The 27,659-nt window shown below is 51.0% G+C and overlaps 1 protein-coding gene across 3 annotated transcripts in view; it reads left to right on the forward strand.

The window, feature by feature from the left end:
- The window catches only part of armh3 (armadillo like helical domain containing 3), a 222,651-nt gene that overhangs the window by 78,518 nt on the left and 116,474 nt on the right, over positions 1–27,659 (forward strand). For all 3 annotated transcript variants that reach the window (XM_070876412.1, XM_070876413.1, XM_070876410.1), the window contains 6 exons: positions 11,586–11,661; positions 12,567–12,663; positions 15,337–15,438; positions 20,736–20,794; positions 21,354–21,419; positions 23,902–23,971. In XM_070876412.1, the coding sequence (XP_070732513.1) occupies positions 11,586–11,661; positions 12,567–12,663; positions 15,337–15,438; positions 20,736–20,794; positions 21,354–21,419; positions 23,902–23,971 (470 nt within the window). The remainder of the gene's footprint in view (positions 1–11,585; positions 11,662–12,566; positions 12,664–15,336; positions 15,439–20,735; positions 20,795–21,353; positions 21,420–23,901; positions 23,972–27,659) is intronic.

A 27,659-nucleotide genomic window follows, 5' to 3' on the forward strand; every position in this document is an offset into this window, starting at 1 on the left:
CCCAATACCCTTCCTTTTCCTCTGTAACCTCTGCCAGTCCCTACATCCCTCCCTATCTCTGTCACCACCTCTGGCCGTACACCTCTCCCTATCTCTCTAACCCCCTCCAGCCGTACACCCCTCCCGATCTCTGTAACCTCCTTAGCCCCTACACCCCTCCCGATCACTGTAACCTCCTCCAGCCCCTACACCCCTCCCTATCTCTGTAACCTCCTCCAGTCCCGACACCCTTCCCTATCTCTGTAACCCCCTCCAGCCCTACACTCCTCCCTATCTCTGTAACCGCCTCCAGCCCTACACCACTCCTTATCTCTAACCTCCTCCAGGCCGACACCTCTCCTTATCTCTAACCCCCTCCAACCCTACACCCCTCCCTAGTTCTGTAACCTCCTCCAGCCCCTACACTCCTCCCTATCTCTGTAACCGCCTCCAGCCCTACACCACTCCTTATCTCTGTAACCTCCTCCAGGCCGACACCTCTCCTGATCTCTGTAACCCCCTCCAACCCTACACCCCTCCCTATTTCTGTAACCTCCTCCAGCCCCTACACTCCTCCCTATCTCTGTAACCGCCTCCAGCCCTACACCACTCCTTATCTCTGTAACCTCCTCCAGGCCTACACCCCCCCTATCTCTGCAACCCCCTCCAACCCTACACCCCTCCCTATTTCTGTAACCTCCTCCAGCCCCACACCCCTCACTATCTCTGTAACCTCCTCCAGCCCCTCCACCTCTCCCTATCTCTGTAACCACCTCCAGCCCTACACCCCCCCTATCTCTGCAACCGCCTCCAGCCCCTACACCGCTCGCTATCTCTGTAACCTCCTCCAGCCCCCACACCCTCCATATCTCTGTAACCTCCTCCAGCCCCTACACCCTCCCTATCTTTGTTCCCCCTCCAGACCGACACACCTCCCTATCTCTGTAACCTCCTCCAGACCGACACCCCGCCCTATCTCTGTAACCTCCTCCAGCCCCTACACCCCTCCCTATCTCTTTAACTTCCTCCAGCCCTACACCCCTCCCTATCCTGAAACCACCTCCAGCCCCAACGCCCCTCCCTATCACTGTAACCTCCCCAGCTCCTAGGCACCTCCTTATATCTGTAAACCCCTCCAGCCCCTACACCCCTCCCTATCTCTGTAACCCCCTACACCCCTCCCTATCTCTGTAACCCCCTCCAGCCCCTACACTCCTCCCTATCTCTGTGACCCCGTCCAGCCCTACAACACACCTTATCTCTGTAACCTCCTCCAGTCCCTACACCACTCCCAATCTCTGTAACCTGCTCCAGCCCATACTCGCCTCCCTATCTCTACAACCTGATTCCAGCCCCCACACATCTCCTTATCTAAGTACCCTCCTCCAGCCCTACACGACTCTCTATCTCTGTAACCTCCTCCAGCCCATACACCCCTCCCTATCTCTGTAACCTCCTCCAGCCCAACACCCCTCCCTATCTCTGTAACCACGTCCATCCCTAAACCCCTCCCTAAATCGATAGCTTTCTCCCGCCCCTACACCACTCCCTATCTCTGTAACCCGATACGGCCACATATACCTCCCCATCTCTGTAACCTCCGCCAGCCCCGACACCCCTCCTAATCTCTGTAACGACCTCCAGCCCCTGCACATCTCCCTATCTCTAATGCCCTCCAGCCCTACACCCCTCCCTATTTCTGTAATCTCTTCCAGCCACTACACCCGTCCCTATCTTTGTATCCACCTCCAACCCCGACACCCCTCCCTATCTCTGTGACACCCCTCCCTATCTCTGTAACCCCCTCCAGCCCCTACACCCCTCCCTATCTCAGTGACATCCTCCAGCCCTACACCACACCCTATCTCTGTAACCTCCTCCAGTCCCTGCACCCCTCCCTATCTCTGTAACCTTATTCCAGCCCCCACACACTTCCTTATCTCTGTAACCTCCTCCAGCCCTACAACCCTCCCTATCTCAGTAACTTCCTCCAGCCTCTAGACCCCTCCCTATCTCTGTAACCTCCTTCAGCACCTACAACCCTTCCTATCCGGGTAACCCCCACCAGCCCTGCACCCCTCCCTATCTCTGTAATCCCCTCTAGCCTTACACCCCTCCCTATCTCTATTCAGCCATGAACTCATTGAATGGCGGTGCAAGCTCGAAGGGCCGAATGGCCTACTCCTGCACCTATTTTCTACGTTTCTCCCTCCAGCCCTACACCACTCCCTATCTCTGTAACCTCCTCCAGTCCCTACACCCCTCCATAACTCTGTAACCCCCTCCAGCCCCTACACCCTTTCTTTTTCTCTAACTCCGTCCAGCCCCTACACCCCTCCATAACTCTGTAACCACCTCCTGCTCTAAAGCCCTCCCTATCTCTGAAACCTCCTACAACCCTACACCCCTCCCTATCTCTGTAGCTTCCTCCAGCGCCTACACCCCTCCCTATCTCTGTAACCTCCTCCAGCCCCTACACCCCTCCCTATTTCTGTAACCTCCTCCAGCCCCGACACACCTCCCTATCTCTGTAACCTCCTCCAGACCGACACCCCTCCCTATCTCTGTAACCCGCTCGAGCGACTCCATCCCTCCCTATCTCTAACACCCCTCCTTTTTCTCTAATTCTGTCCAGCCCCTTCACCCCTCCTTATCTCTAAAACCACCTCCAGCTTACACCCCTCCCTATCTCTGTAACCTCCTCCATCCCTACACCCCTCCATATCTCTGTAACCTCTTCCAGCCACTACACCCGTCCCTATCTTTGTATCCACCTTCAGCCCCGACACACCTCCCTATCTCCGTAAAACCCTCCAGCCCCTACACCCCTCCCTATCTCTGTAACCCCTCCGGCCACATATACCTCCCCATCTCTGTAACCACCTCCTGCTCTACACCCCTCCCTATCTCTGAAACCTCCTCCAACCCTACACCCCTCCCTATCTCTGTAACCTCCTCCAGCCACATATACCTCCCCATCTCTGTAACCACCTCCTGCTCTACACCCCTCCCTATCTCTGAAACCTCCTCCAACCCTACACCCCTCCCTATCTCTGTAACCTCCTCCAGCCCTTCCACTCCTCCCTATCTCTGTAACCTCCTCCAGCCCCTATACCCCTCACTATCTCTGTAACCCCATCCAGCCCCTGCACACCTCCCTATCTCTAATGCCCTCCAGCCCTACACCCCTCCTTATTTCTGTAACCTCTTCCAGCCACTACACCCGTCCCTATCTTTGTATCCACCTCCAGCCCCGACACCCCTCCCTATCTCTGTAACCCCCTCCAGCCCTACACCACACCCTATCTCTGTAACCTCCTCCAGCCCTACAACCCTCCCTATCTCAGTAACTTCCTCCAGCCTCTAGACCCCTCCCTATCTCTGTAACCTCCTTTCAGCACCTACAACCCTTCCTATCCGGGTAACCCCCACCAGCCCTGCACCCCTCCCTATCTCTGTAATCCCCTCTCGCCTTACACCCCTCCCTATCTCTTTTCAGCCATGAACTCATTGAATGGCGGTGCAAGCTCGAAGGGCCGAATGGCCTACTCCTGCACCTATTTTCTACGTTTCTCCCTCCAGCCCTACACCACTCCCTATCTCTGTAACCTCCTCCAGCCCCTACACCCCTCCCTATCTCTGTAACCTCCTCCAGCCCCTACACCCCTTCCTATCTCTGTAACCTCCTCCAGCCCCTACACACCTCCCTATCTCTGTAACCTACTGCAGCTCCTACACCCTCCCTATCTCTGTAAAGCCCTCCAGCCCCTGCACGCCTCCCTATCTCTGTAACCTCCTCCAGCCCCTACACCCCTCCCTATCTCTATAACCTCTTCCAGACCAACACCACCCCCGATCTCTGGAAACCCGTCCAGCCCCTACAACCCTCCCTTTCTCTGTAACCTCCTCCAGCCCCACAACCCTCCCTATCTCTGTAAACCCCTCCAGCACGTACATACCTCCCTATCTCTGTAACCTCCTACAGCCCCTACACCCCACCCTATCTCTGTAACCCCCTCCAGCCCCTATACACCTCCTTTTTCTCTAACTCCGTCCAGCCCCTTCACCCTTCCTTATCTCTGTAACCACCTCCAGCTCTACACCATTCCCTATCTCTGTAATCTCCTCCAACCCTACACCCCTCCCTATCTCTGTAACCATCTCCAACCCCTGTACCCCTCCCGAACTGTGTAACGCCCTCCAGCCCTACAACCCCTCCCTATCTCTGTAACCTCCTCCAGCCCGACACCTTTCCCTATCCTCCCTATCTTTGTATCCACCTCCAGCCCCAACACACCTCCCTATCTCTGTAACCTCCACCCGACCTACACCCCTCCCTATCTCCGTAAACCCCTCCAGGCCCTACACCACTCCCTATCTCTGTGACCCTCTCCAGCTCTACGCCACACCCTATCTCTGTAGCCTCCTCCAGCCCCTAAACCCCTCCCTATCTCTGTGACATCCTCCAGCCCTACACCCCTCCCTATCTCTCTAACCTCCTCCAACCCATACACCACTCCCTATCTATATAACCTCCTCCAGCTCTACACAGCTCCCTATCTCTGTAACCCCCTCCAGCCCTACACCTCTCCTTATCTCTGTAACCCCTCCAGCCTACACCCCTCCCTGTTTCTGGAATCTTCTCCAGCACCACACCCCTCCCTATCTCTGTAAACCCCTCCAGCCCTACACACCTCCCTATCTCTGTAACCTCCTCCAGCCCCTGCACTCCTCCCGATCTCTGTAACCTCCTCCAGCCGCTACACCCCTCCCTATCTCTGTAACCATCTCCAGCCCCTATACCCCTCCCGAACTTTGTAAAGTCCTCCAGCCCTACACCCCCTGCCTATCTCTCTAACCTCCTCCCGCCACTACACTCCTCCCTATCTTTGTATCCACCTCCAGCCCCGACACCCCTCCCTATCTCTCTAACCTCCTCCAGCCCCTACACCCTTCCCTATCTCTGTGACGTCCTCCAGCCCTACACCCCTCCCTATCTCTGTAACCTCCTCCAGCCCTACACCGCTCCCTATCTCTGTAACCGCCTCCAGCCCTACACCACTCCCTATCTCTGTAACCCCCTCCAGCCCTACACCCCTCCCTGTTTCTCGAACCTTCTCCAGCCCCACACGCTTCCCTATCTCTGTAAACCCCTCCAGCCTTACACACCTCCCTATCTCTGTAACCTCCTCTAGCTCCTACACCCCTCCCTATCTCTGTAACCTGCTCCACCCCTGCACCCTTCCCTGTAACCTCCTCTAGCCTTATACCTCTCCCTATCTCTGTAATCTCCTCCAGCTCCTACACCCTCCCTATCTCTGCAATGTCCTCCAGCCACTACACCCCTCCCTATCTCTGTAACCCCCTCCAGCCCCTACACCCCTCCCTATCTCTGTAACCCCCTCCAGCCCTACACCGCACCCTATCTCTGTAACCACCTCCAGCCCCTACACCCCTTGCATCTCTGCAACCTCCTCCAGCCCCTCCACCCCTCCCTGTAACCTCAACCTGCCTTACACCTCTCCCTATCTCTGTAACCCCCTCCAACCCCTACACCCCTCCCTATCTCTGTAACCTCCTCCAGCCCCTACACCCCTTCCTATCTTTGTAACCTCCTCCAGCCCCACAATCCTCCGAGATCTCGGCGCTCCTCCAATTCTGGTCTCTTGAGCATCCCTGATTTTCATTGCCTGACCATTGGCGGCCGTGCCTTCAGCTGCTTGGGCCCTGAGCTCTGGAACTTCCTCCCGAAACCTCTCTGCCTCTCTCTCTCTCCTCCTTTAAGATGCTCCTTAAAACTGACCTCTTTGACTGAACTGTTGGTCACCCGTCCTAATAGCACATTGCGTGGCTCGATATCAAACTTTGCCTGATAATCGCTCCTGTGAAGCACCTTGGAACGTTTTACTATGTTAAAGGCGCTATATAAATGCAAGTTGTTGTGTTCCTCAATTTTGGGAGGTGGTAGAGGATGCACAGTCCGGCATTTCCCAGTCCTGATCGCTAACCTGTTGAACAATGGACCTTATGCTGAGGATAGAATCCGGGTTGGCTGTGTGAGTCCCTCTGCGGTTGAATAGCCTGCTGGTGTTCACACTTTAGGCTTGCACAGAAGAGTGGCCACTTGGGCGAAGTGCTGGAGGCCTGCCCCGGCGAGAATCGAGCGCTTCAGGGGAGAGAAGTGGTGCTATGAAAAGGGAGAGAGAATGCTGATTGCTGGAGGAATCAGTGCCTCGGAGATGGGCAGTGTGGGGGAGTTGAATTTACATTAGTTGTGACACGGTGATTCAGTATGGGACCGCATGTACTCATTCAGCCCTTTCACAAGTCTCAACTCAACAGCCTTTCAAAGCCACTGACCCCGATATCATCAGCAGCTATAAACAGTAACACAAGACAAATCTGAGACTGCTGCTGAATTATCATCCTTTTAAACTGGCTTTCACTGCATCCTGATGGTGAGACTCCATTTCCCTCTCGAACAGGGGTCTGTATAGTGAGACTCCCTGATGTCCAGTCAGTCATCTATCGAGTAACTGCTCTGATTTTAAAGCGGCTACTCTTGCGCTACTCGAGGATGTGTTCTCTATGGCAACTGAGTTTCTCTGCTGCTTATCAGCTCCCTCTGCCTCTCCAGGGCTCTTCAGGTTAACTGCTTCTGCCCTTCGGGTGTTCTGGGAGATCAGGAATCTGCGCCCTGTCTCTCTCTCTCTCCCTCTCCCACAATGATACACAATGTGCTGCGTCTGCACCCTGTCTTTAGAAATAATAGAACACTGCATTAACAATATCGTCCATTGTACGCTCTTCACCACCCCATTATTCTTTACTGTGGCTCAGCACCAGCACTCACGCCTCGGAGTCAGTGGGCTGTGGGGTCTTTTATGCCTGAACCGTTGAAAAGTAGAAGGGTGGGGGATTTGTTTAACTCGCTGTGTCGCAGGCACAATAGATCCATTTAAGGGGAAGCCAAATAAGAACATAAAATTTAGGAGCAGGAGTCGGCCATTCGACCCGTCAAGCCTGCTCTGCCATTCAATGAGATCATGGCTGATCATCTACCTCAACTCCACTTTCCTGCACTGTTCCCATATCCCTTGATTCCCTAATATTCAAAAACCTGTAGCTCTCTGTCTTGAGATAAGCACATGATGGGGAAAGCAATAGATGGTTATGTCGATAGGGTCAGATGAAGTGGTGTGGGAGGAGACTGGTGTGGAGCATAAACACCGGCACAGACCTGCTGAGTCGAATGGTTTGTTTCTGAGCTGTAGACTCGATGTCATTCTCTGTAATAGCAGGCCCTCATCCCGCCTTTCTATCACCCTCGCCTCACCTGCACCAGCCTGCCTAAACTACTTGGCAGTGAGGAACTGAAGGGAGACATGCGGAGCAGTGGCTCATGTTTTCCACAGCGAATTGCAGAGTGGAGTAGCAACACAAGATCTGCAGAACAGTTAAAGTTCTCCTTTTTAGGGAAAACAAGAGGTCAGGAAGGCAATCCTTTGATTATCGGCCTGTCAGCCCAGCATCTTCAGCAGGCATCCCCACTGAAACTGGATCCACTGCAATCTGCCCCAGAGGAACCGGCTCCACTGGAATCCGCCCCAGTGCACCGTCTCCACTGGAATCCACCCCAGTGCAACCGGATCCACTGGAATCTGTCCCGGCAGATGCAGTTCCAGAGCATTTGACGAGAGCAGAGGCAATTATTGTTAGATAAAGCAGGTTTACAAACGGCAGCTCATCCCCGGCAGTTTTTATGCCTCGCTGCGTCGCACAGCTCCCGACAGCAAAACAAAGCGAGCACAGATGTGCTGTGCGAAGTCTATTTAAAAAAAAAATCCTGCATCATATGAGAAAGCAGAACCTACGCTTGAGAATATTAGAGAGAGCACGAGACCTCTGCCGCTCCACCTCTCCTCCTTTTCAGATCCTCCTTAAAACCTCCCTCTTTGACCAAGCTCTTGGTCACCTGACCTGATATCTCCTTATGTGGCTTGGTGTCAAATTTGGTTTGATAATCGCTCCTGTGACGCATTCCCCTCAGCACTGCACTGGGAACGTCAGCCTACAATATGTGCCCAAGTCTCTAGAGCGGGACTTGAACCCACGACATTCAAACTCAGAGACATAGAAACATAGAAAATAGGTGCAGGAGTAGGCCATTCGGCCCTTCGAGCCTGCATCGCCATTCAATGAGTTCATGGCTGAACATGCAACTTCAGTACCCCATTCCTGCTTTCTCGCCATACCCCTTGATCCCCCTAGTAGTAAGGACTTCATCTAACTCCTTGAATATATTTAGTGAATTGGCCTCAACAACTTTCTGTGGTAGAGATTTCCACAGGTTCACCACTCTCTGGGTGAAGAAGTTTCTCCTCATCTCGGTCCTAAATGGCTTACCCCTTATCCTTGGACTGTGACCCCTGGTTCTGGACTTCCCCAACATTGGGAACATTCTTCCTGCATCTAACCTGTCTAAACCCGTCAGAATTTTAAACGTTTCTTTGAGATCCCCTCTCATTCTTCTGAACTCCAGTGACTAAAGCAGGTTTTGTCTCCAGAGACAAGATGATGGCAGCAATGTTCCCCCTCAGGTATGCGGCCACGCAGCAAGTGTGAGGTCCTGTGCAGGCTGCTCACAGGACGGAAGGGACAGCGCACAAGAAACAAAAATTAGAGGGAACATTGGATGCATGGTCGGAAATTCTAGGATTTTAACTGGGTTAGGTGAGCACTGCGCCATTTGGACACAGCAAGATCTCGCAAATTGCAATTAGATGATTCAGCAGTTAACTTGGCTGCCCAGTTGTCCTAACTCGCACCAAGTCCCGCTCACCCATCACCCCCTGTGCTCGCTGATCTACATTGGCTCACGGTTAAGCAACACCTCGATTTCAAAATTCTTATCCTTGTTTTCAAATCCCTCCATGGCCTCACCCCTCCCTATCTCCGTAATCTCCTCCAGCCCCACAACCCCCTGAGATCTCTGCGCTCCTCCAATTCTGCCCTCTTGACCATCCCTGATTATAATCGCTCAACCATTGGTGGCTGTGCCTTCTGTTGCCTGGGCCCCAAGTTCTGGAACTCCTTGCCTAAACCTCTCCTCCTCTCTACTTTTCTTTCCTCCTTCAAGACGCTCCTTAAAACCGACCACTTCCCTGCGCTAATTTCTCCTTATGCGGCCTGTGTCAATGAAAAAAAAATCATAATACCTTGGGACGTTTCACTACATTAAAGGTGCTATATAAATACAAGTTGTTAACCTGAGTTTATTTGGTCATGTTGGATGAGGGTGGAATATTGACCAAGATGCTGGGAAAATAAGGCTTTGGTTTAATTCCCCAACCAAAGGGCAGTGTGCACAGAAAAACTCTGGAGGCAGAATCTATTTTTGCTGGAAGGATCACTGATCGGAGATATGATGTCGGTTTTTAGAACAGTGGAAGTAAGAGAGAAGTTAGACATGAGGTGAGCAGGCTACGTAACCTCAATAGTGAGCACAGAACACAGAACTCGCCTGAGTCAAGAGGTCACTTTTATTTATTCATTGATGGGATGTTGTTGCCCATCCAGAGCTGCCCTTGAGAAGCTTGTGGTGAGCCACCTTGGACTACTGCAGTCCCTGTGAAGGTACTCCCATCGAAGAAAGACTTGCATTTATATAGTGCCTTTCATGACCACCGAACGTCTCAAAGCGTTTTACAGCCAATGAAGTACTTTTTGGAGTGTAGTCACTGTTTCAATGTGGGAAACGTGGCAGCCAACTTGCACACAGCAAGCTCCCACAGACAGCAATGTGATAATGACCAGATAATCTTGTTTTTTTTTGTTATGTGGACATCGTGCTGTTAGGGAAGGAGTTCCAGGATTTTGATCCAGCGACGATGAAGGAACAGCCGATATATTTCCAAGTCAGGATGGTGTATGACCTGGACGGGAATGTGGAGGTGGTGGTGTTCCCATGCGCCTGCTGCCCTTGTCCTTGTGGAGGTCGGGGGTTTGGGAGGTGCTGTCGACTTGCCCCCTCACCCCCGAACAGGGTAATGGAGATTTGAATAGACTTTGAGAAAGTAGACAAATCTGGGTGAATTCTTGCATTAAAGGAATCAGATCAATAGCTGCCAAAAAGGTTTACAGAGGCATTAGCAAATCAGTTTGATTCACACGGAAGCAGTATAGAGATTTTGCCTTGGGGGGGATAGACCATAACTGAGGTAAGTCAAGCACAGATTAAGGATGGAGCAGGATGAATGATGCTTCTGAAGTTCTTGGGATGGTTTCCACAGGGCCCTCAGGCAGTGCACTATAATCTCTTTGTAAAAGCAGCTCTGCAGTACAACTGAAGAATTATTGGAATTGTTATGGTCATTCACGAGAGACGTGAGGCTAAAGAGCCCTTGGAAGGGGAGAAAGTGGACATTGCAAGTGAGTTAATAAATCGTCAAAATAATAGGGCAGCGAAAAAGTTGTGCGCGATGGTGGTTGCATTGACCAGGACTGACTGGTGGACTCTCCCTCTGGGACTTGTGCTCTTCACCATATTAATAAATGATCTTAATGGTTTTGAAAGTAAAATATTTTACATTTTCAGATTAAAAACCGAATACTTTGCCAAGTCTCATAAATGGCTCGAGGCACTTAACAAAGATCGAATTACATTGAATCGTCATGTTGGCCAACTTGGCAGCCATTTTGATGCACAGCAGGATTCCAAGAATTCAATGATTGGACAATTAATCTGTTTACGTTGGCCGAGAGGGGGCTGATGATTCAACGCAAAGTTGTATGGGAAAGCAGGATAGTCTGAGGAAGATGGATAGTCCAAGAGATTCAAGCAGGGGAATCACAAATAGAAGTACATTGAGAATAAAAGGAATATTCGGCCAGAAAATGGCTAAGTAATTACAAAATAAAGAGCACGGCATTTAATAAGATGGATCATGAAAAAGATTCTGTTGAAACACAAGAATGAGAGATAGCCTCTCCTTATCTCTCTAAACCCCTCCAGCCCTACAACCTTCCAAGATCTCTGGGCTCCCCCAATTCTGACCTCTTGCGCATCCCTAATTTCCTTCGTTCCACCATTGGCGGCCATATCTTCAACTGCCTGGGCCCCAAGTTCTGGAATTCTCTCCCTAAACCTCTCCGGCTCTCTCCTTTGAGATGCTCCTTAAATCCTACTGTAATGTATTTGCTTCATGGGTTCTTTGCTTAAGAATTCATAGCAACATGTTGCTATTAAGAACTAGTTGGTTTATTAACAAAGGTTTAACAATCACACTACACATTACCAGTTCATCCACTAGGCTCATAACTGCATACCTCATCATAGATGACCTACTCCCAATGCAACAGCTCTACAAATCTGTGAGCATACTCACCGGTGCATATATTACACCTACCTCACTGACCAAGCATTTGGTTGCCTGTCCTGACATCTCCTTATGTGGCGCGGTGTCAAGTTGTTTGATTCCGTTCCTGTGAAGCGTCCTAGGACGTTTGGCTACGTTAAAGATGCTGCACAAATGTGAGTAGTTGTTATTGAATAAGGAATTGCTCTCATTGTTTGACTACTGGCTTCTGTGCTTTTTCCGATCCAGGACCAACGAGGCTATCCTGCTGGCACTGTACGAAGCCGTTCATTTAAACAGAAACTTCATCACAGTATTAGCACAGGTGAGAGCGCGAAACTTGCTCCACAGCCACCCTGACACACTGATCAACATCCACTGAGGTGCCTCTCCCCGTGGCTTCAGTGCACTGTCCAGCGTTGTACTAAGTCAAGCAGCTCAATGCCCCCGGATTGTGCTGATCTTGGCCAGGGTGGCAGCAGTGGTGCTTTGATAGGCGTCTGTGTGCCGTGGCTAAGAAATGGTCAATGAAATCAGCCAGGGTTCCTGCTCTCGATCACTTTCCGTGATCCCAAAGCTGGAAATTGCATGTCTACCGCTCTGTGTTTCGACTGCAAGTTACGTTTCATATCTTGTGTCAGAGGACACAGTACAGTATGAAGAAACTTGCATTTTCCTGTACTCAAAAAAGAAAACTTACATTTCTATAGCACCTTTCACGACCCCCGGATGTCTCAAAGCACTTTACAGCCAATGAAGTACTTTTTCAAGTGTAGTCACTGTTGTAATGTAGAAACGCGGCAGCCAACTTGTGCACAGCAAGCTACCACAAATAGCAATGTGATAATAACCAAATAACCTGTTTTAGTGATGTTGATTGAGGGATAAATATTGGCCCCAGGACATCGGGGAGAACTCCACTGCTCTTTTTCGAAATAGTGCCATGGGATCTTTTATGTCTACCTGAGAGGGCAGATGGGGACTCGGTTTAACGTCTCTTCCGAAAGACGGCACCGCCGACAGTGCAGCACTCCCTCAGTCCTGCCCCTCCAACAGTGTGGCGCTCCCTCAGTACTGGCACGGCAGTGTCAGCCTAAAATCTTGTGCTCAAGTTCCCGGAGTGGGTCTTGAACCCACAACCTTCTGACTCCGAGGCGAGAGTGCGGTAATGGTGCTTAAATATGTTCAGGATAAAGTCTCTAACTGCAATGTTCTTTTTATTAAACTCAGAGCCACCCAGAAATGGGGCTGGTTAATATTCCAACGACACCAACACTGCCAACAACTCCAACCACGCCCTTGGGAACCACGCCTCCTTCGTCCGATGGCAAGTCTTCCTCCAGTGATTTACTTGCTCCTATTTCCGGCAACGCTCTCCCCTCCTCTCCTGAAGGTGCTGACTCCTGCCCGGGCTCCAGGCTCCGACAGAGACTGGATGCCGCTAGTACTTTACCCAATTGTTTGTTCACCTGCTGGGAGCCCAGGCTTTTTGACTGTGAGCGTTTATGTGGGGGAGGGGAGGGGAGGGGCGGGTTGGGGTTGCAGCCTAACTCTGTCCTTAGCTCATCATAAGAACATAGGAAATACAAGCAGGAGTAGACCGCAGGGCCCCTCGAGCCTGCTCCGCCATTCAATAAGATCATGGCTGATCTTCGACCTCAACTCCACTTTCCCGCCCGATCCCCATATCTCTTGATTCCTCTAGACTCCAAAAATCTATCTATCTCAGCGTTGAATATGCTCAGAGACTCAGCATCCACAGCCCTCTGGGGCAGAGAATTCCAAAGATTCACAAACCTTTGAGTAAAGAAATTCCTCCTCATCACGGTCTTAAATGGCTGGCCCCTTATCCTGAGACTGTGACCCCTGGTTCTAGACACTCCAGCCAGGGGAAACAACCTCTCAGCATCTACCCTGTCAATCCCCCTCAGAATTTTGCATGTTTCAATGAGATCACCTCTCATTCTTTATCCCCACAGTTTCCAGCAAGGGTTGACTGGACACTGATCAGGATTGGGAACCCTTCTTGGTTTCTGCCCACCGCCGCGCCCCCCCCAATCCCCCACCCGGCGGGAACTGAGGTCAGTTTTCGTACCGCCACTGAGGTCAGTTTTAGCACCGCCACTGATGTCTTGGCCGAGGTCAGGCAACTGGGCACAGAGCAGTTGGTCAAAAACCAAGGATCTTCCTCGACAGTAATCCACTACCAACGTTGCTGCTAAGCTGAACGACTACGCAGCTGTCTGGAGATTCGCACAGGGTGCTTCCCGGATTTTGAATGGGATATTTCGCACATTCGCGGAATTTTGAATGGGCATCGCAGCCCATTAAAGGGACCCAAAAAAATGACCTTGCCTCCGTCTACCAGTATATAGAACTCGGATCAGTAATGGAACAGGCAACTCGAGACAAAAGACTTCAGGATAACTTTTCTTTACTTAAAATTAATCTATGATTACCAGCAAGTACAAGTGTACTAACACCAGTGGCCAACTCGGCAGCGACTAGTCGGCCCTACCTCCTGTGTGACTGGTCAAGTCGCCCGACTCACTGCAGCAGCTCTGTGTTTTTCTAACTTTATACCCAAAGCTTGGCAGGCCTCCCAATGCATACGTGTCTCAGACCACGTTGACCATTGTTCAATCATTTTACAACAACTAAAAGGTTTGTTTTACGGAACTCTCGCGGTAATGTCAATTGTCCCGACCGGAGATTTGTAAACCACGGGAAGTTCTGTCTTCACAGCATTTGCGCAGCAACATGGCTTCTTAGCCTCTCAAAGCATGCTGGTACATCACATTCAGTCAAATTGCAATGAACAGCGCATTTGTTACAGAACGTTGGCCACTACCCAAACTACCTGAGCAAGAGGGGCAGCAATCCCGAGCTGTATTGACCGGAGTTATTTTGTGGAGCGCTTTTATTTCCTGGTACAGACTGGGAGCGACTGTGTGGTGTTGTGTGCCAGCTCCACCACATAATCTGAGTGGTACAGAGGCTGCGAGCATCACACTGTGATTATGATGCTGCAGGGACTGCGACTCTACACATAACAACATAAGAAATAGGAGCAGGAGTAGGCCGTTTGGCCCCTCGAGCCTGCTCCGCCACTCAATAAGATCATGACTGATCTGATCTTGGCCTCAGCTCCACTTCCCTGCCGCTCCCCATGACTCCCTTATCATTCAAAAATCTGTTTATCTCCACCTTAAATATATTCAATGACCCAGCCTCCACAGCTGGGGCAGATAATTCCACAGATTCACAACCCTCTGAGAAGAAATTCCTCCTCATTTCTGTTTTAAATGGGCGATCCCTTATTTTGAAACTATGCCCCCTAGTTCTAGATTCCCCCACAAGTGGAAACATCCTCTCTGCACCCACCTTGTTGAGCACCTCAGAATCCTATACGTTTCAATAAGATCACCTCTCATTCTTGTAAACTCCAATGAGTAATGCCAAATCTTTCTTCATAAGACAACCCCTTCATCTCAGGAACCAACCTCGTGAACCTTGTCTGAACTGCCTCTAATGCAAGTATATGCCTCCTTGAATACGGAGACCAAAACTGTGCACAGTACTCAAGGTGTTGTCTCACCAATACCCTGTACAGTTGTAGCAGGACTTCCCTGCTTTTATACTCTATCCCCCTTTGCAATAAAGACCAACATTCCATTTGCCTTCCTAATTACTTGCTGTACCTGTAAGGGGAGGCTAAATAAGTGTATGAGAGGAAGAAGGGAATAGAGGGTTATGCTGATGGATTTAGATGAGGAAAGACGGGAGGAGGCTCGAGTGGAGCATAAACGGCGGCACAGCCTGGTTGGGCCGAATAGCCTGTTTTTGTGCCGTATATCCTGGGTAACTCAGGTGCTGAGGCAAAGGGTCGCGGCCTGAGGTGCTGTCCTGATTCGGATCGTCTGACTTGGTACAGACTGACGTCCGCCTTTCAGGTACAATCGTGTTTCATTTAACTCCTTGACATCTCTTTCCACTGCAGTGATGAATTCTTCAGAACTGCCACTGGATCCAAACCTGCACACCAGTAATCTCCTCATCACCTTCCTCAAGTATTGCTCCATTGTCATGCAGGATACAAAAGGTAAGGAAAGCAAATTATGAACAAAAGAAAAGAATACAGAACCGATTGAGTACCAATGTCTGACAGGAACAGGAGGAGGCCATTCACCCCTTGAGCCTCTTCCCACATTAAATCAGATCACGTCTGATCTGTACCTCAACTTTATTTACCCGTCGCTCCAATCCCTTGATATCCTTAGTCAACAAATATCTATCAATCTCAGCCTTGAAAGCTCCAATTGACCCCCAGAATCCACAGCCTTTTGGGGGAAGGAAAAGAAAGAATGACTTGGCTTTATATAGCGCCTTTCATGGCCACCGGACATCTCAAAACGCTTTACAGTCAATGAATTTTGGAGTGTGGTCACTTGTGATGTGGGAAATGCAGCAGCCAATTTGCACATAGCAAGCTCCCACAAATAGCAATGTGATAATGACCAGATAATCTTTTTTTTGTTATGTTGATTGGGACATTAACATTGGTCCCAGGAACCGAGGATACTTGCTCTTCGAAATCGTGCCATGGGATCTTTTACGTCCACCTGAGAGAGCAGACGGGGCCTCGGTTTAACGTCTCATCCGAAAGACGGCACCTCCGACAGTGGAGCGCTCCCTTAGCATTGCACTGGGAGTGTCAGCCTAGATTTATGTCCAGGTTGGAACAAGGGATGGAGTTAATGACTTTGGCGGGGTGGGGGTCAGCCTCTGGGAGGGGGAGGGTCAGCAACTGGTGGGGGGGGGGGGTTTGCTGACGGCAGCTGGTGCTGGCCATGTTCTGGGCAAACCCATTTGGTATAGGGGTCCATCTGCTCACCACATTACAGGAAAGATGTGATTGCACTGGAGAGGGTACAGAGGAGATTTACGAGGATGTTGCCAGGACTGGAGAATTATAGCTGTGAGGAAAGTTCTGATAGGCTGGGTTTTGTTTTCTTTGTAATAGAGGAGGCTGAGAGGAGATTTAATTGAAGTGTATAAAATTTTCGGAGATCTGGAGCAGGACGAAGAAACAGCTAAAGTCAGCACAAACGCGTGGCAGTGAGCAATATGCCAGACTTCACTGTTCTCTTGTAGACCTTGGCTCAGACCAACTCCAACTTTCCTTTGTTGCAAGCTTTTCTCTGCCGAAAGGGATAATTAACTCCCAGAATGGAGACTCATGGGCAGGGAGCGAGGATGGAGATCTGGGCTTACACTGAGGGGACACCTATTGAGGTGTATAAAATTATGAGGGGCCTGGACAGAGTGGATAGGAAGTACCTATTTCCCTTAGCCGAGAGGTCAACAACCAGGGGGCATAGATTAAAGTAATTGGAGGGCGGTTCAGAGGGGATTTGAGGGAAAATTTCATCAGTCAGAGGGTGGTGGGGGCCTGGAACTCACTGCCTGAAAGGGTGGTAGAGGCAGAAACCCTCACCACATTTAAAAAGTACCTGGATGTGCACCTGAAGTGCCGTAACCGACAGGGCTACGGACCAAGAGCTGGAAGGTGGGATTAGGCTGGATAGCGCTTTGTCGGTCGGCGCAGACACGATGGGCTGAAATGGCCTATATTTTACAATCAAACAGGACAGGCGCGAGGCAAAGGGTCACACCCCATTCTCTGGCGCGGGTCCTGGCCACTTCTTTCGATGTTGTATCAATATGGTGGGCGGCGCACTCCCGGCTGCGAATGTGCGTGCGTGCATATGGCCCGCCATATTGGGCGTTGTCTCACCCGTTTCACGTCAGCAAATCATCCTCGAACTTCTAAGCTTAAAGACACTCGGAATGGTCAGTAAACGTGTGGTGAATTTCTTTCATCCTGCCCTGTTCTTTCACCACTATCTGTGTGAGTCCATGCAGCCGGCCCGGTGGGAACCTCTGCATTGTGTTACATTTTAAACATTGATTGTGGGCTTCATGTCTCTGTGTGGTTTATTGGGATCCGTGATTGCTGGGCTGCATATAGAAATCTCAGCACCGCAGGAAGCCCATTTGGCTCACTGTATCTGCTCCAGCACCCTACCAAGTACTTTCCTGCCACCCTTTAATATATCAAGTGTTTATCTAATTCCCCCTCAAGCCTTGCGATTGACTCGGTTCCAGTGTCCTCCTGCACTGGAATCAAGCCTGTGGGTTTAACACTTTGCCCATGCCCGTCTGTTCTCAGATATAAAAGAGCTTGTTGTCTCTCCCAACGAGCCCTGTGTGCATTTCCAGCATTGTGAAAGGACAAGGCGCAAGAACGCTGAAGTGCCATATCATTAAAAAAATGTTGTAAAAGACAATAAGCAGAGATGCGCTGGTGACTCAGTCATCTCTTGTTATTGTGGTTTATGCTTTCACACTGCTGGAGTGCAGCCAGTTCCTATACAATGCCCTCTCGAGTGACATGAACTGTAAATGCTGCCTGAGTCCATCATCTCCACTCATTATCTTCAGCAAGCAGTGACTGATCTGGAGCAGCGCTAATCGCTCCTCGCGTGCACAAACGCAAAGTGATTTCTATTCTGTTTTTACCAGTTTTCTCCTCTTTCCCCCCGCAACCCTTCTTCACCCCCCCGCAACCCTTCTTCACCCCCCCGCAACCCTTCTTCACCCCCCCCCCGACGCCTCTTTCCCCCCCGACGCCTCTTTCCCCCCCGACGCCTCTTTCCCCCCGACGCCTCTTTCCCCCCGACGCCTCTTTCCCCCCCGACGCCTCTTTCCCCCCCGACGCCTCTTTCCCCCCCGACGCCTCTTTCCCCCCCGACGCCTCTTTCCCCCCCGACGCCTCTTTCCCCCCCGACGCCTCTTTCCCCCCCGACGCCTCTTTCCCCCCCGACGCCTCTTTCCCCCCCGACGCCTCTTTCCCCCCCGACGCCTCTTTCCCCCCCGACGCCTCTTTCCCCCCCGACGCCTCTTTCCCCCCCGACGCCTCTTTCCCCCCCGACGCCTCTTTCCCCCCCGACGCCTCTTTCCCCCCCGACGCCTCTTTCCCCCCCGACGCCTCTTTCCCCCCCGACGCCTCTTTCCCCCCCCGACGCCTCTTTCCCCCCCGACGCCTCTTTCCCCCCCGACGCCTCTTTCCCCCCCGACGCCTCTTTCCCCCCCGACGCCTCTTTCCCCCCCGACGCCTCTTTCCCCCCCGACGCCTCTTTCCCCCCCGACGCCTCTTTCCCCCCCGACGCCTCTTTCCCCCCCGACGCCTCTTTCCCCCCCGACGCCTCTTTCCCCCCCCGACGCCTCTTTCCCCCCCGACGCCTCTTTCCCCCCCGACGCCTCTTTCCCCCCCGACGCCTCTTTCCCCCCCGACGCCTCTTTCCCCCCCGGACGCCTCCTTCCCCCCCGACGCCTCTTTCCCCCCCGACGCCTCTTTCCCCCCCGACGCCTCTTTCCCCCCCGACGCCTCTTTCCCCCCGACGCCTCTTTCCCCCCCCGACGCCTCTTTCCCCCCCGACGCCTCTTTCCCCCCCCGACGCCTCTTTCCCCCCCGACGCCTCTTTCCCCCCCGGACGCCTCTTTCCCCCCGACGCCTCTTTCCCCCCCGGACGCCTCCTTCCCCCCCGGACGCCTCCTTCCCCCCCGGACGCCTCCTTCCCCCCCGGACGCCTCCTTCCCCCCCGGACGCCTCCTTCCCCCCCGGACGCCTCCTTCCCCCCCGGACGCCTCCTTCCCCCCCGGACGCCTCCTTCCCCCCCGGACGCCTCCTTCCCCCCCGGACGCCTCCTTCCCCCCCGGACGCCTCCTTCCCCCCCGGACGCCTCCTTCCCCCCCGGACGCCTCCTTCCCCCCCGGACGCCTCCTTCCCCCCCGGACGCCTCCTTCCCCCCCGGACGCCTCCTTCCCCCCCGGACGCCTCCTTCCCCCCCGGACGCCTCCTTCCCCCCCGGACGCCTCCTTCCCCCCCGGACGCCTCCTTCCCCCCCGGACGCCTCTTTTCTCCCCCCAACCCCCCGCCCAACCCCTCTGGTGACAGGGACGGTAAATTAAGTGGCGGCCAATGGTTTGCGTCTGCAGCCGCTAAGTTCAGCAACTGGGCCCTGAGTGTGAGGCGGAGCGCTAAGGGCGTTCCACACCTGTCTCGGGCGCTAGGTCGGCTGAGCCACTGAAAATCCCCAGCTATAGAGCCAGCCTCGAAGCGCCCTGAGAGAGACTTCCCTGGGGATGAAAAATCGCCAAAAAAACCCCACAAAAAACATTCCCAATATCTTGTTCGCCCCACATAAATATAAACCTCAAAAAAGAAAAAAGAGAAAAACAATCTCACTTGTCTGATGTCGTCATTCTTTCCCTCACCGCGCTGGAACAGTTTGCACCGCCCGCTTTCCCAGGCGGCCCCATTGTGGGGCTACAGGGTCAGCGCCAAACAAAAATCATAGCGCTGTCGAAACCGGAAACATTGCACACCGCCTCCACATGCCCGGACTGAACTGATCAGCGCCGCCGGCATGCTGGGTATACCATGCGGCACGAATGCCATCGCTCGCAGCTCTGACCACTTTAGCGCCCCTGTTCCGACCCTTTCCAGGGGCGCCGAGCGACCAAATTTCTACCCCACTGAATCCCAAGCTTAGCGTACTGCTTCCATGCAGCATCTTGCCCCCCGTGCCCATTAAGGTTATGCTTGGCTCAGTGGCAGTCTTCTTTCTGCCCTGTTAGTCAATGAGGTCGTGGCTTCACGCAGCACTTGAGCACACCACTCTCAGTGCAGTGCTGAGGGTGCACGCCCTGTCAGAGGTTCTATCATTCGCATCAGACGTTAAACCAAGGCCCCGTTCACCCCCTCGGGTGAAAGAAAAGATCCCATGGCCGCTATGTGATGAAGTGCTGGGGAGTAGACCCGTGTCCTGGTCAACCCCTTAACCAACGTCACTGAAAGCTTGTGATACGGTCATTATCACATTGCTGTTTTTGGGAGCTTGCTGTGCGCAATTTGGCTCGCCACGTTTCCTACATTACAACAGTGGCTACACTTCAGAAATTATTAATTGGCTGTAAAGCGCTTTGGAACGTCCTGAGGCCGTGAAAGGCACCATAGAAATGTAAGTCTTTCTATCTTTGTGTGTTCGTAGACCCAGGGTGTTAGCTATTCAGCTGTGGAATGCATTACAGCTGAGCCCAATCCTGTGCTGTCCAATATCTACACGTGCACTTTTCAGCATGAGTCACGGACAGTGCTGAGGAGCAGACACATGTCTGATTTCCTTTACGCCTCCCACCCCAACACCAGCCGAGCTCACATTCAGGGCTCCCGACCATTGCTTGGGATAAAGCTTCCCACATTTACAGCCGACCATAACCCTTCACCACTGCCACCTGCGAATCTCCAGCTTATTCCATGCATTCTCCTTTCAGATGAGCATCGGTTGAACAGTGCCAAACTCTGCCTGATCATCCTCACCTGCATCGCAGAGGTAAGCACAGACACCTGTACCATCTGCACTTCCATGTTAGACTGAGCTCTCATAAAACACTTGTAACATTGTCCCATCAAACACTCCCAGCACAGGTTAGATACAGAGTAAAGCTCTCTCTACACTGTCGCATCAAACACTCCCAGGGCAGGTACAGCACAGGGTTAGATACAGAGTAAAGCTCCCTCTGCACTGTCCCATCAAACACTCCCAGGGCAGGTACAGCACGGGGTTAGATACAGAGTAAAGCTCCCTCTACACTGTCCCATCGTCCAGCACGGGTTAGATACAGAGTAAGGCTCCCTTTACACTGTCCCATCAAACATTCCCAGGGCAGGTACAGCACGGGTTAGATGCAGAGTAAAGCTCTCTCTACACTGTCCCATCAAACACTCCCAGGGCAGGTACAGCACGGGTTCGATACAGAGTAAAGCTCCCTCTCGTTTGCTCCAACAATATTCCTCAGTCCTGACTTCACTGCTCCAGTGACACCTGTTCTGTAAGGCCACGATTTAGACCGTTTCTCAATATTTTCTGGTTTGTCGTTGCTCTGTTACAGGACCAGTACGCTAATGCCTTCCTACATGACGACAACATGAACTTCAGGGTCAACTTGCACAGAATGGTGAGTATCGAGGTGTTGAGTGATCAGGTGCCCCACTCTAGCAATATCCGGCAGGGCTGATTTCCTCCCTTAATCAGCAGCCTTTGCAGGAAGCATTGGGAGAATTTATCATCAAGTGGGCAGATAACTCTGGGCGTAATAACCTTCACAGGTTGGCACTGGTGAATGCTTGTCAGAACATGGGAACAATGGGGCGTCTGCCTAGCTGGGAAGGTGCTTAACTGTCGGTTCATCTGCACATACAATAACCCCAGTGAATCCTGCAAATGAAGTACACTTAGGAAGTGCCTGGAAATACGGTACAAGTAGGGTCCCATGTGAAACATTAACCTGTCCTTTCTCTTTCAGTTGTTGCCTGACCTGGATTTCCAGCATTTCCTGCTTTTATTTGGGATTTAGCCTTTCCTTTGCACTGCCCTTGGAGGCGGCCAGGTGTTTCTGGCCAAGTCGGGATTTTATTGAGCTCAGTGATTATAGGCCTCAGGCAGAGTGAGTGTTTCACATCCCGGGGATTAATCGGTCTTCCTCGTCTCAACTTGCCTCTTCTTCGCTTTGATGAAGTGAATATCTTCCACTATAGGTGCCCACTGCCCTATCAAGCACTCCCAGGGCAGGTACAGCACGGGGTTAGATACAGAGTAAAGCTCCCTCTCCACTGTCCCCATCAAACACTCCCAGGGCAGGTACAGCACGGGGTTATATTCAGAGTAAAGCTCCCTCTACACTGTCCCATCAAACACTCCCAGGACAGGTACAGCATGGGTTAGATACAGAGTAAAGCTCCCCTCACACTTATCAAAGGATGGGCCTCATAAGCAACATTGAGAGAATGTTCTCTCCGACAGTAGCGTGACATTTTTTCCATTGATAAGTCGATGCAGATTTGTTCACGAGCAAGTTGAGGAGCTGCTTAAACTGAGGGATGAAAGGCAGACCCCAGGGACACCCCTTTCATTCACAGGGTCTTGTAAGAAGTTGTCTGCACTTGAGCTTGAAGGAAATGCTGGAAACCAGACAAGGAAGCACTGGGAATACTCAGCAGATCCAGCAGCATCTGAGATGGAACCTGCCGTTAATATTTTGGGTAGAGAGCCTTGAGGACCCCATCAGAGTTCTAAGTGCTGACCCCCACTCCACGTGCTCCTCTTCACCTCTCACATACAGTGGACCTGCTACCTTTGTCCAGAAAATTCTGGGCTCACTTCAACATCCTTTATCAGTTGGTCTGTGTCTTTCTCTTGCAGCCCGCAACTTATTGAAACAACTTTATTTTGATTAGAGTCAAGCGAGTGTTGCAATACTGAACATAGGAACAGGAGGAGGCCATTGAGCCCCTTGAGCCTGCACTCCCATATTGCTTCCTGGGACACGAGCACAACATCAACAACAACAACTTTCATTTATATAGCGCCTTTAATGTAGTAAAATGTCCCAAGGCGCTTCACAGAAGTGTTATAAGACAATACAAATAAATTTGACAACGGGCCACATAAGAAGAAATTACGGCAGTTGACCAAAAGCTTGGTCAAAGAGGTAGGTTTTAAGGAACTTCTTAAAGGAGGAGAGAGAGGTAGATAAAAGGTAGAACCCAGTTTTTGTTCCTCCCCATTGGTCCCTGACTGGGAGGTCCCAATATCAGCAGCAAATTTTTTAAAAACGGCTTCTCCCTCCTGAAGAGATGCATTGGTCTTTCCTGGTTTAGCAGTCCTGTGCTCTTTTTCCTCTTGCTTGCCAGCCCTGTACTTTTCAGTTGTTGCTGTGAATGCTGGGATTGGTTTGCTTCCATAAGTCTTTCCCTTATTCGAGGGTGTGGGGAAGAAAGGAGGGGCTGGGGGAAACCGTGATTAAGAACGAGAAACCTCAGCCAGGTGGGCAGAAGAGAAAGAAGAGAAACAATATGAACATCGGAACAATGTCAAACATGGAAAAACCCTCTGGTTCATCCAGCTTGTCCCACACAATTTTGATACCTTGCGCATCACAATAGATATATATACTCTCCATCCCACCCGAGACCATGTAATCTCCTGGGAGAGACATAGGAACAGGAAGAGGTCATTTAGCCCTTCAAGCCCGTTCCGCCATTCAATGAGATCATGGCTGATCTGTGACCTAACTCCAGCTACCCACCTTTGGCCCATATCCCTTAATACCTTTGGTTAACAAAAATCGATTCCCTCTCAGATTTAAAATTAACGACTGATCTAGCATCAGTTGTCGTTGTGCGATAGAGTTCCAAACTGTGTTTCCTATCACCGCTCCTGAATGATCTGCCTATAATTTTGAGACTGCCCCAGTCGTCCTAGTCTCCCCAACCAGCGGAAATAGTTTCTAACCATCCTATGAGAATCAAAGCAGGAGTTGAGTGTTTCATTTACAAAGAGATTGAGGATGAGGCGGAGGGTAGAGTTGATCTGTTAAAAAAGGATCTCTTCCTGTTCCTAAAAATGTCTCTGTTCTTAATTTCTAAATGACCTTCCAGCCCATGAGACATCGGAAGAAGGCTGCGGAGAAGAATATCCCCTCTCGCCCATTGGTATGTGCTGTGTTGGGTAAGTGTCTCAGTAAAACCTTTCAGTTGTCTCTCCTCCTTGAATGATGATCTGAGTTTGTTAAACAATGTCCCTGGAGGGGGAAAAAAGCAAGATTCAAGATCCATCATTATTATAATAATGATGATGAATGTTAAGAATACAGCCCGCTGAGCTCTAGGATTTGGGTTAACTCATTGGAGTTTAGAAGAATGAGAGGTGATCTTATTGAAACGTATAAGATTATGAGGGGGCTTGACAGGATGGATGCTGAGAGGATGTTTCTCCTCGTGGGGGAATCGAGAACCAGGGGGCATAGTTCCAGAATAAGGGGCCACCTATGTAAAATGAAAATGAGGAGGAATTTATTCTCAGAGGGTAGTGAATCTGTGGAATTCTCTTCCCCAGAGAGCTGTGGAGGCTGAGTCATTGAATATATTGAAGGTGGAGATAGACAGATTTTTGAACAATGAGGGAGTCAAGGGTTATGGGGAGCGGGCAGAGAAGTGGAGTTGAGGCCAAGATCAGATTAGCCATGATCTTATTGGCTCGAGGGGCCAAATGGCCTACTGCTGCTCCTATTTCTTAAGTTCTTAAAATCCCATCCGGGATATAGAGTGCGGCTCGGTTCTCTCAGTGTCTCCCTCATGCCGAGGTGCCAGTGACCCAATGCCATCGCAAAGTGTGGATCACCAGTCCTGCTGTGGGATTATCTGTGGGGAGCTGGTGCTGGGCATTTGCGCTCTGTCGCACTTGGCTCTCTGTACAGCAGAGAGTATTGTGCAGCAGAGCCCAGCATGCCTGTGAAGACTGATGCCCGATGCCAGATGTAACAGGGGTATCACAGCGCACAAGACATTCTTTGCCCAGACAGGGACAAAAAAAAAGGTCAAGTAACACAATTTGGGGAGAGTGTACATGGACTGTGCAAGATTATTAAATGGTTATGGTAGAGTCTGTGGCACGGGGCGGGGAGGAACAGGCTCGATGGGCCCAGTGGCCTTTTCTTGTTCCATGCTTTGTTTATTCCGTGCTTTTTCTTTAGTTTTCTCCCAACTCATCAGAATTAGGAGTAGGAGTCGGCCATTCGGCCCCTCGAGCCTGCTCCGTCATTCAGTAAGATCTTTTCTGATCCCCATATTGCTCAATTCCCTTAGTATCCAAAAATCTATCGATCTCAGTCTTGAATATACTCAACGACTGAGCCTCCACAGCCCTCTGGGGGAGAGAATTCCAAAGATTCACCACCCTCTGAGTGAAGAAATTTCTCCTCATCTCAGTCCTAAATGGCCGACCCCTTATCCTGAGACCGTGACCCCTGGTTCTCGCCACTCCAGCCAAGGGAAACATCCTCCCTGTATCTACCTTGTCAAGAATTTTATGTTTCAGTGAGATCAGCTCATATTCTTCTAAATGCTAGGGAATATAGGCCGAGTGTGCTCACTCTCTCCTCATAGGACAATCTCCGCATCCCAGGAATCAGTCTGGTGAACCTTCATTACACTCCCTCTAAGGTACGTATATCCTTCCTTGGGTAAGGAGACCAAAATTGTGCACAGTACTCCAGGTGTGGTCTCACCAAGTCCCTATATAATTGCGGTCTCCCATCAGCGGCAGGTCGGGGCCATAAAAGGCGAGCGGCAGTCTGGAGCAGCATGGCGGCATACCACTGCAAAGTACAGCGCGAGCTGGTGCAGAAGGCAGCGACGAGGGCGACTGGATTGGACAGGCCAAGGTCCAAGTCGGTGATTGGAGCGTGGGCAGGTACAGCAGGAACGGCGAGGTCAGGGCGCAGGAGTGGCAAGTGATGGTGGAGCAACACGATCGAGGCCCAGGAGAGGCGAGGGCCCGGGGCAGCAAGGGCCAACCCACATTGCGATATGTGTGCGCAATAGGTCTGTGCAGCAGAACTGGTCTCCAGTCGTCTTGGTTAACCCTTGCCACTGGACCAATACGCAGCTCTGTCAATCCCGTGTGGTGGCTGGTGTGCAACGGCCACCACACGTTAAAAAAATCCATGCACAGGCATCTTCCACCCTTCAGGATGTAGTTCGCGACCTGGAATATTAGGTCCTTCATTGAAACACCTGTGAACTCATCCTTTTTGGCATGGAAGCATGCGAAGGACCGCCTATGATGATATAATTGCAAACTTCCTTACTCTTATACTCCCATCCTTTTATAATAAAGGCTAACACACTGTTTGCAAATCCTCCCCGATGGCGCTGACTCCTGTCCCGATCTTGTCATTTCCCCACCCCCACCCCCACCCCCACCCCCACCACTAGCCGCTCCCTGGGATCTCACCTGATTGCCCAGTTCTTCATGGGTAAGGCCAGGCAGCAAATGACATCGGTCTATTCGACTATCCAAGTGGTTTCCTGAAATTACAGCCAGGTTGATCTTTTCCCCCTTTCGCTGCCCCAAGGTCCCTGCGATCGAGCGTGGCAAACACTGCTTCCCGACTGAGGTCAGCGAGCTGAGCTGCTGATCCGTGCCTCGGTGTCCAGCTGTGCAGACAGGCTGCTGCGCCAGATGTTTCTGGCTGGTGTTGTGTGTAATTAATTTATTTTACTATTTCTGGCGTAGATATGATGTTACCGAAGCACTGGCAGATTGGACGCCTGCTCCTCGTCGAGCCTCACTCAGAGCCCGTTAGAAATTGCAGCGAGTGGAAATGCACTTTCCCCAGCATGGCTATTTGGCTGGGGATGGCAGTAGGGGCCGCGGCAATTGGTGTCGGTCACCTGAGCTAGAGAGGGGTAAAATTAGCCAGAGTTCCCCTGTCCCATCGCTGGCCAAGGTCAAGGGTCACTGATTAGCCTTCAAATGGCCTACTGTCACTCATTGTCTCGGTTCACCTATAACGAAAAGCCATTTGTGTGAGGTCGTCGTCTTCTTAGGCAGTCCCCCGGAGTCGAGGATGACTTGCGTGAGGTAACTAAGAAAGAAAGGACGTTTCACGAACTCAGGACGTCCCAAAGTGCTTCATGGTCAATGAAATACTTTTGGAGTGTAGTCACTGTTGTAATGTAGGAAACTCGGCAGGCAATTTGCGCACAGCAAGCTCCCACAAACAGCAACGTGATAATGACCAGATAATCTTTTATTATTAATAACTAATAACGTAGTAAAACGTTCAAAGACGCTTCACAACAGTCTGACAACACATTAGATGTTGACCAGGGAGGGAAAGAGAGAAACAGCGTGAGAAGGAAGTGTAAAAGAGGTCAAAGGCTCGGGTCCGAAGCGGCAGTTAAAATATGCACACAGATAGACACAGGCTAAAAAACTAAAAAAAAAAATTCAAATGACATTGTAAATAATACAATAAGGAGTCTACAATAGTAAAATCAGTATAATAAAGATTAATTGTAATTAAACAAAATTAAATAATATATACAATAATTATAAATTAAGTTAAAATTAGAAAATCAGCAATTGAAGCAAATTAAATCAGTTTTTAGCTGTCTTTAAAATTAATTCCCTGTCCATTGTTTCAAATAATATGGACGAACATATCACTGCCCTCCATCCTTGTGACGTCATAATTTCATTCCTTTTTATTTCTCATTTTGTCCCCTTGACAGGACCAGGAACTCCAGGCTCGAGCTGCCTCCGTTATCAGAGAGCAGCTTTTTTTCAAAACTCCCTCCAGCTGCTCCAGGCTCGCGCTGCCTCCGTTGTCAGAGAGCAATTATGTTGATTG

The sequence above is a fragment of the Pristiophorus japonicus genome, chromosome 3 (assembly GCF_044704955.1).
Source record: "Pristiophorus japonicus isolate sPriJap1 chromosome 3, sPriJap1.hap1, whole genome shotgun sequence".
In the NCBI taxonomy this organism is placed as follows: Eukaryota; Metazoa; Chordata; class Chondrichthyes; family Pristiophoridae; genus Pristiophorus; species Pristiophorus japonicus.